Genomic DNA, 12,678 nt, shown 5'->3' with positions numbered 1-12,678 from the left:
CTCTTTCTTTTTCTTTTGCTTATTGTCACTCACAAGATTATTATTTCTTTTATTTTCTTTAATTTTTGTAGGTAAGAATTTGCTACGCTAGTTGATTTTCATTGATATGGAGATTAAATTAGGCAACCTTAGGCTTTGGCGTTATTATAATTATAATTAAGATATAATTGAAACAATAGAACTAAGTGTTATATCTTATATTTGCATATTGTACTTTTTAGTAAGACAAAAAAAAAACTGAAATTAGGGAAAACTATTTTTAAAATAAAACAATTAACTTAATATTAAAAAGTAATCACTCATAGTGCCTAAGGGCTAGCTAGGCATGAAGTTGGCACCAAAACGCTAAATCGTGTGTTTATAAAATTAGTGCTTCAAAGTTTTGTTCGTGCTAGAATTCTGGTTGAAATAGTATTTTGATTTTTGTTTCTCATTTACAGCATGTTATTTCTAGACTGAGATATATTGATCTTTTATGCATGAGCTTTTGCTATTTTGGCCCATTGTTGTTATAAGCTCTCTATATATAAAGAGTGTTTCTTTTTTGGTAGGTTGCATGCGTGATTGAGAGACTGAGAAATTGAGTTTGTGAGTTTTTGAGAGTTTTGTGATCTCTTCTTCCTTGAGAACTCTTTATGATATTCATCTCTTTGTTGATCTCTTGATAAAGAGTTTTATTAACTCTAATTTACACAGTGGATATAGATTTCGATGGAACCACTGTATATATAAAGATATGTCTCAATATCTTTACACTTCTTCCCTCCTTTACTATTTTAAATTTAGATCTACCATTTTGATTACTAATTTTGTACAACATTTCTAATATATCTTCTTAATTTAGAAATAAATCAAAGTTTAACAAAGGGTAATAAATATATAGAAGTTCAATCCATGTTACACCGTAGTACTCTAACCAAAATATATAAATCAATAAGCTAATAAACTATGCATATAAAAACTTGTTGAGGGATAGGGTTTTAGGTCGGCATCAAATCTCATAGTGGTCTAACAAATATATTATCTTGTCTAGTGATGGAGGTTTTATAGTTTTTAGTCAAAATAATTTATAGGTTATTGGTTTAAAAATTAATAGATGTACTCACTACAACAAAAATTATATACTACGACAGTTGTGTACATCAAAAAATAGAAGGGAGGAAAAAAATTGTCACAAAAAATAAAATTCCGTGTTTTTGACAGAAAAATACGAAATTTTTCGGATAACACTTCGGTGACAATTATTTGATGTCATAGAAGTTACATAAATAATTTATTTAATAAAATTAATTTTAAATGAAAATTAAAGTCTATTAAAGATTTTCCCCCAAATCTAAAGTTAACATTTTTCCAAATCCTCATGCGAACAAGGTTATCTCCATCCGACCATCTTCATCCGACCATCTTCATCTGACCATCTCCCGGTGTCGTCACTGCCACCGCCCCCTCATGCCCGTCTCTTCACTCCAAACCCTCACAAAATGGCTTTGCTTTCATAATGATTTTCTCTTTGGAAGGAGCAGGCGAAGAAATTTTTTTATGGAGGAAGGTACGTTGAATTTGCTTCTGAAACAACATGGACTCTATTTTGATGATACCCTTGAGGGAAAAGGGCATTTGCTTTTGGAAAGTTCTTATGACTTTACCAAGTTTGAATTTACCCACCATGTGTTTGATGAAATTCCTCAAAGAAAAAAAAATCCAGTTTTTAATGTGTTTGTATATCTAGGTATGAATGAGTGTGATGTTAGTTTAATATGCAAAAATATTAGTAGTTGTGTCTTTTTTTATATATTTTTTTTTCTTTTTGGCTAAAGCTTTTGTTTGGTTGTATATGTTGATCTTGATGGGATTCTAATGAATTTTGTAAAAACCTAATTGTCTGGTATATTAACAATATCCTTCTACTTTCTTTCTTGCTTTAAAGAACTTTACTTCACATAAAAAAAATGGTAAAAATCTAGTAAAAGGAACAACAAGAATTTGGTATTATTCTTCAAGAAACAAAGGAAGAAACTATTGCATTCATATATTGAGTGATAATTCATAGTTTTTACATTTAATCTTATTCAAAACTCTTACATAACTGTACAACATCTATGATTGTTATCTTGGTTTGCCTCAAAGAATTGATTATCAGGATGCGGATGCAGCCATCCCAGCTATATCATTGGCCATGGCACAGGTTAGGGCTACGGCTGTGGTAGCATTAATTGCCAAGGATATGGCTTCGCATTGAACATTTGTTACGGTATGGGCTGAATTGTTCTAAATTTGAAATTACTGGACTAATTTGTTACTAACTTGAGAGTACATTATTGTATATTTTGATGTTTTAGGATTAAATTGTTGTTTGTATTCATTAATTAGCTATGAATATATTTTATGTTGCCTATTAGATAATCCTTGCATTACTTCTTAGTTCTTAATTATAACTTCAAAATCAAATAATTAAGTCTCCAGAAAAAGCTATACTCGAATTGACATTTTTTTACTAGACACGAGCCTTCTGTTTCTTTAGGAATTTCACATGTAACTTAAGAATTGAGTAATTGGTCAGTTGACTTCCTTACTTGTTGATGTTGGACTTGACATGCAAGAAGCTCGTGTTTTCTCCTCTGTTGATGGTTTCTCTCTTAATGTTTTTGTCATCGATGGTTGGCCTTATGAGGTAAGATCTGATTTAGGCATTTAAAAAATTTCTTCTCTATTTACTTTCTGATCAATATTTAGAAGTTCACCAGATCAATTCATTCTAACATCTTTTACTCTTTTGTTTCATTCATATGGTATATTATTCTTTATATTTGGGAAGTTGTAAACTTTATCTAATTATGACATATGATTATTAAGTAATAAAAAGAACTTGTTAACATAATCCTCATCCTAATTCATTGGTAATCTAGGAAGTCCAGTTTGGTGTTTTTTCAAATGGTTTGCACTTCTTTGTCTTCTTCATTCTTTTTAATTGTTTTTTCAAAAAAGAAATAAATTGAAAAGTTGTTTCTTCCATTTTCAGCATCTTTCCTTTCTGTTCTTGGCAAAGTGTTTTCCTTTTACTGTTAGATTGTCTGTGCTTGCTTGATTGGTTTGATGATGGACAGATGTGAGATGTAAGGTTCTCATAGAAGAAGCTAGTTTAGAGAAATGTTGAAACATGTAATTTCTATCGAGTTAAGTAGGTCTCAGACATAAGGGTGAGATGCTTAAGAAATCAAATGATTTCTTTCAAGTGTATAGCAGTAAATTTATATAAGAAAAATTGTTGTATAAAGTGCCATAAGATAACGGGAAATTAATTTATTTTGAAAAGTTCTATGACTATCATAAATGGTTTGAGTGCGAGGTTGACATGACACAGAGTTGCCTAATTTAATTTGGTTGCTATTGATCAGAATTTGTACGAATTTCTCTTTTCTACGCTTTTCCTAGAGGTGAAGACTTTTTCATTGTAATGTTTAGACCAAATTTGCCTCTTTTATAGAAAGTTGTAGGAACTATTATGTTTTTTTTACATTGAGTACAGACTAACTATTAAGCTACAATCAGTATTAAAATTTAAATGGTTTATATATATATATATATATATATATATATATATATATATATATTATAAAGAAGATCAAGTTCGGGTATTATATAAAAACGATAAAGTTTAGGGGGCTCGCTCTCCCTCCCCTACAGGCCTATACTAAATACACCGGTAATCTTGCCTCTCATACATTGTGACATCCAAGTTAGTGTATAATGAAAGTGGCGCACACACATATATATATTTGTCCGAGCATAATTTACTTTTTCATGCTATTTTATATTGATTGTGGGATCTCTCTACGCCTACATATTAGCACTAAAGTGATAGTGGAAACGATGTTGATGTCGGAGTAATGAGTTTTGTTGATTCGTCAATATATTTGAACCTCTACTTGCCCTTTTATCATGTAATGTAGATTCAACTCAGCGTGAATAGTCACAACATTCAAGATTCCTTCTATCAATCTCTCAGAATGCATAAACTCCAATGCTCTTGAAGGTCCGATCATTAATAAAGGAGTCCTTGTTACAAAATTTGACAAAGATACCATGAGCCAAGTATTATTTCCAGCCAAAATTATTCAGTAGGATCATGATATATAAATGACTTTTAATTGGGATAGCATATTTATGTAAGACTATTATTTAAAATATTTGTTGAAGTCTAACCAATGTCATCAAGTAGCTTAGCTCATCTAGTATATTTATGTGTCAACTGAGATAATCCAGAAGTACGAGGTTCAAAACCTTGAAAACATTATTTGCACGGTTGTGTTCTAAAGTTATCTAGGTTTGTTTATTATATTTTACCATAATCATTTGTATTTGTAGAGTTAAAATCTAATTACGAGTGTATATCTAGTCTTTTTATTTTTCTTTTCTAAAAGAGTAATTAGATTGCATAAGACGTTTGAATTAGATATTAGGTAAATATACTAATTTTTTGTTTACATTTCAATAATATAACCCAAATTATTTTGGTATCATTTCACGATAAAATTCAATTCATTGTCCTTTTAACTCATAACATTTAAATTTAATTTAATCCAAAGTTTATATAAATAAACACAAATATTAGTAGAAAGAGAAATCCATTGGAAACAAAAACAAAAAATCGAGGTGAATTACAATACCTATTTGATTAATGTATTTGGATGGGAATCCATGCATGTTACATTTTAATTGTCATAACTTGATCTCTTTTGATCATCTTGCTACTCTTCAATTAGATATATATCTCATCTTTGTAGCACACCTTGATTGTATAAATTGCACTTCTATTGAACGTCATGCTTGTGTAAATAAATTATTTTTTAGAATTTTATGAAAAAAAATGGTTTGATTGAATGGAGAAAATGGAATTATTAAAATTAAAAGAAAAGAAGAGAGAAAGTGGATACATATTCAAATAGGCATTGTTAGCATAAACTTAACTTAGTATCTCTCTATTTTTTGGTGGTTGACAAATGGAGTGTCCACCTTGTTTATATATGTGTAGAGAGAAAAGAACAAGAGACTTGTTTGGTTATTTTGGTTTTTGTATAATAATGTATATTTATCACAAATATTTAATTCTACCAACAACCCTTATATTTTGTAATCCTTTTTGTTTTCAAAACTATTTTAAAACATTAATTGTATTTGAATTAATACAATTTTCTTATCTATTATTTTTCTCTATTTAAATTTAATTTAACATTAATATATAATAGTTATTTATTGTAATAAATTAAAATTATTTGATTAGTTAATGCATGACATAATTAGAATTAAACAAAATTTAGAAGGTTATTTTTGTCCAAATATATTTTTAAAAGATACTCACCTTTTAAAGGTAGATTTATCTCTAATGGCCTAATGGCCAAATGCATATGTCACTCTTCGGACTTCATGTTAAAGTGAAAAGCTCTAACATTTAATGTATAATCTAAAATATGGATACTATGTACATGCATCTCATGTACTACCTAACAATTGTGATTGATTGTTTTCTAATTCAACGTAGATTTAAAATAATTTGTTTTAGATATAGTAAAATGAATTAAATATGATCAAATGATAAATACCCATAAACTATTATTATCTATTACAGGTAATTAAATACTCATAAATGTCTATTAGTGTCCATTCCATGTATATATAGATATAACATATGCTACTACATTTGAAAATATTGTCTAACCAATTTAATTAAATTTACCACATTATTCTATTATAGTTTTTTTAAAAAAATAATAGCTAGTAATATTTAATACATTAGAGGAAAGAGAAATTAATAATTTAAGTTTAAGATAACAGTTATTAAAAAATCAACAACGTAAGAAAATAAAGAACATAATTTGATCAAAGGATGGAACTCATATAGTGATTTTAAAAATGAAAATCAACAACTTTGCCCCCCAAAAAATACAAGAAATGTTAAAAGGGAAAAGGACCAAGGGGTAGATGAAGATTATGAATAATTGATTTTAGAATTCTATGAGCTAAAAGATGGTATTTTAGGAAGAAAATGAGATATGATAATTTCATTCCAAATATCAGGAAAGCCAGGAAGACACCAATGGCCACAGTCTTGGACAGAAGGATTGTCTCCCCAATTTCCCACATGAGCATCACTTCTATAAGATCCCATTGGTGTTAAATGCATAATTCTCACTGCAACTCTCTTCATCTTCTTCTCCACAGTCTCCATTATTATGTCTGATTTTTCACTCTTCTCTTTCCCTTTTGTTTCATTTAATGGTTTTTCACTCACATCGCATTGATTAGGACCTCTGCATCCCAACATTCATAAAACCACTTAACCAAAATATTCAAAGTACACGCTTAATAGATGTATGTATGATTTTTAAGTCGGATGAAAGCTAGGTTGAGATTGAAATGTTCATGAGTGTTTTAAAATCCTTTTGAACCATAACTTCTTAGCAATATTCTCAATTTAAGAAATGGTGTGATTTTGAATATTCATACGTTTATGAAACTTTGTGATTAGTTAGGTGATGTAAATATAAATAGAATCGTAAAGAGAAGAGAAGAGAAGAGAGCACCTCCAGTGAGTAGACTCAATAGTGCGAAAGAAAAGGGTAGTTCTATTGGGGTTGATATTAGCTTCTGCCCAATCAGCCCAAGTATTTAGTGCCATCTTGTATCCATCAATCACCGAAATTCCAAATTCCAAAGAGTTCCCTATTTGGAAGAAGCACCTCCTGTGTTTATTTGTAAATACATCATATTAGACCATAAAAACTAATCATTATTTGCCAATTTAGCTCTTCACCATTACATTCCCACATATACCTATACCCTCTCTTATGTCTTATGCTATATATATTGTTGATTTTGGTGTACGTGAAAATGTATAATATTATTTTAATAAACAAATAGAGAAATATAAACTAAAAAAAAATTCATAACTTACATCTCATTAAAAAGACGATTTTCGGTCCACCAACCACCAGTATTAAAAACCAACAAATCTGAATCAATCCATTGATCACTAATATCATCTACCAAATCCAATCGAACGGTCATCCTAACGTTTTTAGGTGCACCTGCAGGTACGTCATAACTCTTGTTCATCAAAAACACTGACCTATAGAAATCCACAGTGATATTGTGATCCTTAAATCTCACTCCCAAATGCCTAATAGTCTTTGTTATTTTACTCCCATTGATTTCATATACACTTTCCTTGTTCTTCACTCCCTCCATCAACATGCATACCCATGATTCCCATTGCGTTCTGCTCAACGAATCCCCCACAAACACCACACGCTTCCCCCTCAACATCTCCAACGCTTTTTCGACGTCGAACCTCGGGATATTGCACTTCTTTGGCTTCCATTGCCATCTCAAGTACTCCTTGTCCTTTCTCCCATTTTCAAAGCAACTAAAACCTCTCTCCGCAAATGGACAATCCGTCGAGTTGTAGATTGGATACCTGGAATCGTCTTCAACCCATCGCCCGTCGAAGACGTCACAATCGGTAGACTCGACAGCTGGACTGGCTTCTAGGATTTCAGATGTTACAGTGAAGTTGTAGATTTGGAGAATTTTGTGGATGTTTGGGAAGATGAGTGTGTACACACAAGCAATGGCGATGAGCAATGTAAATAGGGAAGGGATTATCCAAACTTGGTTTAAACATGAGTGAAGGATTGTTTTTTGTTTCCCATTTTTTAGGCTTTGAAGGTTTGAATAAGAAGTTTGATTGTTGTTGAAATTGTTATGAACCACCATTATATTCTTTAATTTCTCTACTATGATTTTTTTTTTTTTTAATCTTTGTAAGCTTTGATGGTTTAAGTAGAGAAGAAGAAATTTAAAGTATATGAGAGGAAGCTTATGGTTTTTGTTGTTTTCAATTTATATTTTACTAATTCTTAACTCCTAGTTGAATAGGAGTTTTGTTTAGTATTTATTTAGGAAATTAAGTTTTAAGAGTTTTACATTTTTATTTGTACTAATTAATTAGGAGTACATTTTAGTATTAGTCAAATGAGATTAATTTGAGAAACATAGGGAATGGGAGTTAAAAGTTTAATTAAATTGATCGTATTAACTTTCTAAATTTTAAAGTTTTTTTTTTTTCTTTCACATTTACTCTATACCATCATTACTTTAATGTCTTCGTCTTCCCTTCTTAATTCTCATGTTGACTTTTACTTAATTGAATTAAGAGTTTGTTAAATATTTATTTGGGAGATTTAAGTTTTAAAGTTTTAGCATTAGAAAGGAACTTATCAATGAAAATTGTGTATTTTGAAATATATCCATCCACGAATCAAAGTACGTGACATTATAAAATTTGAATGTCCTTTATTAATCTAAATATGAATTAGAATACTAATTAACAAAAGCAAATTTAGCTAAATTTGTATGGTATGAATGTCCTAAATTTGTAAGAAAATGGGAGAAGTAAAAGATACGAGAAATGATAAACTAACTAATTAAGAAGAAAGAAGAACACATGATCGACTCATAGATTGTGTAATAACTGGTAATTAAGTATATATATATACGTTCAAAATATACATTAAATAACTTTAAATTTTAATGAACTTAACAATGAAGAAAAACAGTTAATTAAACTTTAAAAACTTCCTTACAATAAGTTTCGTTTTAATTCGAAAACTCTAAATTAAACCTAATCTCTTGAATAATTTATTTAAAAAAAACTTATAATTCAATTGTATAATTGTTAATTTTCATAAATATAACAAAATTTCAAAATATTTATGGTTTAGGTAACAAAATCAAACAACTCATAAAACCGATCAATTTTAAAAAAAAATATTTCAGGTTCATCCTTCATTTCCATTATCCTTTCATTTATATATTAATATTTTCTAAGTTGTAAAAAATATTTAATCTAATTGTAAATTCTTTTGGGTAGGATCATTTTTTATGAGAAAATTTTTGAATCACTTTTATTTTGGTAACGATTAGAAAATTTAATAAGCGATGAAAAACCTATCAAAATTGCCAAAGTTGGAGTTTGGCTTTGAGTCGAGGACATAAAGGTCATTTCATATTTTATTTATTAAAGAAAAAAAGAAAAGATTTCAACTCTTTCTCCTTCTCAATCTACAATTTATATTTTCTCGTTCTCTTTTTCCTATCAATTTTCTAAAACCACGAGAGCGAGAGTCACTTCCCTTTGAAGCAACGTCATATTTTTTTTGACGTAGTTTTTAATAATGTTCAACTTCCCTCTTTGCACATTCTGCTCATGTACCTACTTTTGGATTCTAGATCATCAAACGTAGTCAAAGGAAATTCTTGCACATAAGCTCCTCTACAATCTTCTCATATTCTTCTTTTTCTTTCTTCGCCTTTAATAGTTTTGACGACGCATAAACACAACATCGACATTAGGCTATTGGCGATGCATACACAACGACGTCGGCAAACACCCTTATATTGCCGACGTGTTAACCTTGTCAAAAATTAATATGTCGGCCAAAGATCTTCACCGACGTCGTCTTGTTCCTGCATCGTCATTACCTCTTATGACTCATCATTTACGACATTCGTGCCGACATACTTATCTGCGTTAGCAAAGGCTGCACTGATGCACAATAACCTTTTAGTGACGCATTTTTGTGTCGGCAAAGCCCCGATAGCTATTCTCGACCGTGTATTTAATATTCTACTATGATTGGTTGGATGGCGGTTGCTATTGTGGCATGTACCAAATCATGTGCATGAGCTCAGTTTGACAGCATTATTCTTTGATCATGTGCAAGCTATTCTCGACCATATATTTGAACGCGCTCTCCTATGGTAGACCCTTACACAGTACAAGTTTCTTTTGGTAAATACTTGTGACTTATAATAACATGTGATTATAATGTTTTAATTATTATTTCATTATCAACGTCATATTTAAACATTGTTGATAGCATGTTTTACAATTAAACATGTTAAAATATATTTAAACAGTATTAAACATGTTTACAATCAATGTCATAATATATCACTCTTAAGAATAAACATTAATCATTCAAAACAAGGGATGATCGCTATGAAATCCAAACATTAAATTGATTCGAAATTAAACATGTTTTACAATTAGAAAATAGAACTATTATAAATACATCACTTTTCACTTATTCTAGAATCTTCAATCTCCATGTAGCCCAAACACAAATCATGACAAACTTCAATCTTTACATCAACTTAGTCCAACAATAAAACATAATCTCAATTATATCACACAACAACTCCCACCTATGATCTTTAAGCTCCACAAGGATAACAATCTTGGTGGTGTACAACAATGGATCTAATCCTCAATGTGAAATACTACCCGATTTTCTTCTCCAATGTTGTAACAAGTATGATCAACAATCTACAACAAGATACAGAAAAGAAATCATTGAAGTGATACTAAATTATTGTATTTATAATATACCTGAAAATCCTAACAAACTTGAAAGCAAAGAGATTGATGGGTTGAAAGGAAATTGCCAAACGGTCACCATATTTACAAATTAAGAAAGAACAGAGTTAAAAAGAAGTTAATGGGAGACCTTACTTGAAATTTAAACCAAACATGCTTTCGGATTGTGAATTTAATAGTCTTCAATCTCCTTAAAAGAATACAACTACTTTAATCTAAATCATCATTACTTTCTTTTCTTTAAACATGTGCAAACTTCTGTCTGGTGTTTGGAAAGAGAGAGAGGGCAAAAGTTTTTCTTTGGTATGTTGGCTTTGAAGGTTCACATAAACATGGTGTTAAAATGTTAACCCATAAGTTTAACATTTTAGGGTCAATCCATTGTAGAATCAAAATGGAGGTCTTGTGTTTGGATAACAATGGACAAAAGGGTTTATTAACACATCCATATGATAGTCGAATCAGGTTCATTTGCAGGTTTTGCCCATACTAAAATTAAAGTTCTTTTGACGGGGTAACTTGTGGAGAAGGGCATTTATGATTAATGTACAAAACCCAACCCGCTTGTGATGACCATATTTGTCGTAGATTGCATTAGGCCGACGCATGAACATCTCAAAAACTATACTTTTACTTTTGTCAGAAGTGGGTCATCAATAATCATCCATTCAAAAACTCTTGAAATAACTTGATTATACTAAATGAAAGGAACCAACAAAATCATTTGACTCGGTTCAACAAAAAAGGATCCTAATTCTTTTTTTAGATTTAGGGAAAAAGTAGAAAGAATCAAACGAAAGGCACACTGTTTGGGACCAAAGAAAAGCAAAAAGGCAGAAAGGAAGATCCAAGGACGAAGAAGAAAGAAGAGGCACTCACATTAGTATTAGTCAATTCCAAGTTGTAGAAATCTCTGGCGTTCTCTCTAAACAGAGGACCCGCATGCCATGTCCCTTTATTCAGCTTCACAAACTTGGCCCCCGATATCTTAAACGCCCGAATTTCATCCACATTGGGCGCCACATATAAATGTCCGCCGCTCTCCGACCTCAATTTCCTTCCTCCTCCTCCTCCATTGACCTCGTCTCCCTCAACAATCGACGCCTTCGCCACTCCGAGATACCAAGCCTCCCGATCCACGGAGCCCAAGCACTGCGTTACTCTGGCGTGATGCGTTATCTTGGAGAATTCAAATGGGCGATTTTCGATGTGAAGGATGTAAAACCTGCGTTCCACAGATGTATTGGATTAAGAAGCGTAGGGATAGATCCAGATTTTGATAAGGAAATGAAGAATTTGTGAAAATGATATTACCTAGGGATTCCGTTGGTGAGATCCAATTGAGCATCTTCATTACCGAATTCAGCGCGGTCGTCGGTAGCTTGGATTACTTGACCGTACTCCGCGAAGCTCTCTGCTGTTGCTTCAATGGCTTTTAGGTTCATTATTGTTGTTGTGTGTTTCATATTTTCCATTGATTCTGTGTTTGCCTTTCGATTTGGATTACAAAATCCCTAAGGAACCCATTTCCTTTGTCTCTATTTATAATAATAGAAAATATGTTATTAAAGAAAGAAAAGACGATCCGGAAAAATTGAATAAGGAAGTAAAAACGAATCGGTAGATGAAAGTTGAATGAAGCTGATAAAATGAATTTGAAGTAATTGGTGGAGAAATCGTTTTAAATTAATAAACTCCTAAAACTATTTCTAAATAAATATCACGTGCCTCAATCTCTATATTTCCAAATATTAATGTTATTATATTACAAAACAATCTTCTATTATTTAGGACACCTAATCATTTTATGGATATTGATTTAAATAGTAAAATTGTTTCAAATATTTGTAATAAATAGAGAAAAAAGTTAACTAGAGTTGAACTTCCAATCAATTATAAGTTTACTATATTTTATAAATAATAGAACTGAGTTGTGACCACGTACATATTTTTAGACTACAGTTCCTTTTGCATCTATAAAGGAATTTGAAATGTTTCCAAAAACTCAACTTTTGTATAACAAAAGTAAATGAGGTCAGGAATTCGTAACCTCCCACCATTTTTGAATCATACTTTAATTATCACATGATTTTCAACTTTATATTTATTTATATCACCAGTACTTTGTTTTAAATATTCCTACTTTATTCCCAAAAAATTTGTCAAATTAACACATGCCCACTAAATCTTTAATATATTAATCTTAATTTAACTTTGCTTGTTTATATGAAACATACAAA

At 30.7% G+C, this 12,678-nt stretch overlaps 2 protein-coding genes and 1 long non-coding RNA gene across 4 annotated transcripts; 1 reads left to right on the top strand and 2 right to left on the bottom strand.

Annotated features, from left to right (window-relative positions):
• Nucleotides 1–1,296: 1,296 nt before the first annotated feature.
• Nucleotides 1,297–2,403, top strand: LOC116404981. Of its 2 annotated transcripts, none has more exons than XR_004218008.1 (2): nt 1,297–1,549; nt 2,128–2,403. It is a non-coding gene; the product is annotated as an uncharacterized LOC116404981 (long non-coding RNA). The 2 variants fall into 2 exon arrangements; XR_004218007.1 differs by having other exon boundaries at nt 1,303–1,549; nt 2,141–2,403.
• A 3,607-nt stretch (nt 2,404–6,010) lies between these two features.
• On the bottom strand, nt 6,011–7,773 carry LOC101210098 (protein trichome berefringence-like 7). The gene is made up of 3 exons (XM_031889227.1): nt 6,953–7,773; nt 6,582–6,740; nt 6,011–6,308 (listed from the first exon to the last, which is right to left on the bottom strand). Exons 1-3 carry the CDS (start codon nt 7,771–7,773, stop codon nt 6,011–6,013), a joined length of 1,278 nt encoding a protein of 425 aa, XP_031745087.1.
• Nucleotides 7,774–10,052: 2,279 nt separating this feature from the next.
• Nucleotides 10,053–12,119, bottom strand: LOC101212947 (hypothetical protein). Its single transcript, XM_004139624.3, has 3 exons — nt 11,753–12,119; nt 11,318–11,663; nt 10,053–10,387 (listed from the first exon to the last, which is right to left on the bottom strand). The coding sequence occupies exons 1-3, from the start codon at nt 11,911–11,913 to the stop codon at nt 10,322–10,324; spliced, it is 573 nt and encodes a 190-aa protein (XP_004139672.1). The 5' UTR covers nt 11,914–12,119; the 3' UTR covers nt 10,053–10,321.
• Nucleotides 12,120–12,678: the final 559 nt, after the last annotated feature.

The sequence above is a fragment of the Cucumis sativus genome, chromosome 7 (genome assembly GCF_000004075.3).
Source record: "Cucumis sativus cultivar 9930 chromosome 7, Cucumber_9930_V3, whole genome shotgun sequence".
NCBI classification, from domain to species: Eukaryota; Viridiplantae; Streptophyta; class Magnoliopsida; order Cucurbitales; family Cucurbitaceae; genus Cucumis; species Cucumis sativus.
This window is presented reverse-complemented; position numbering and strand designations above follow the sequence as displayed.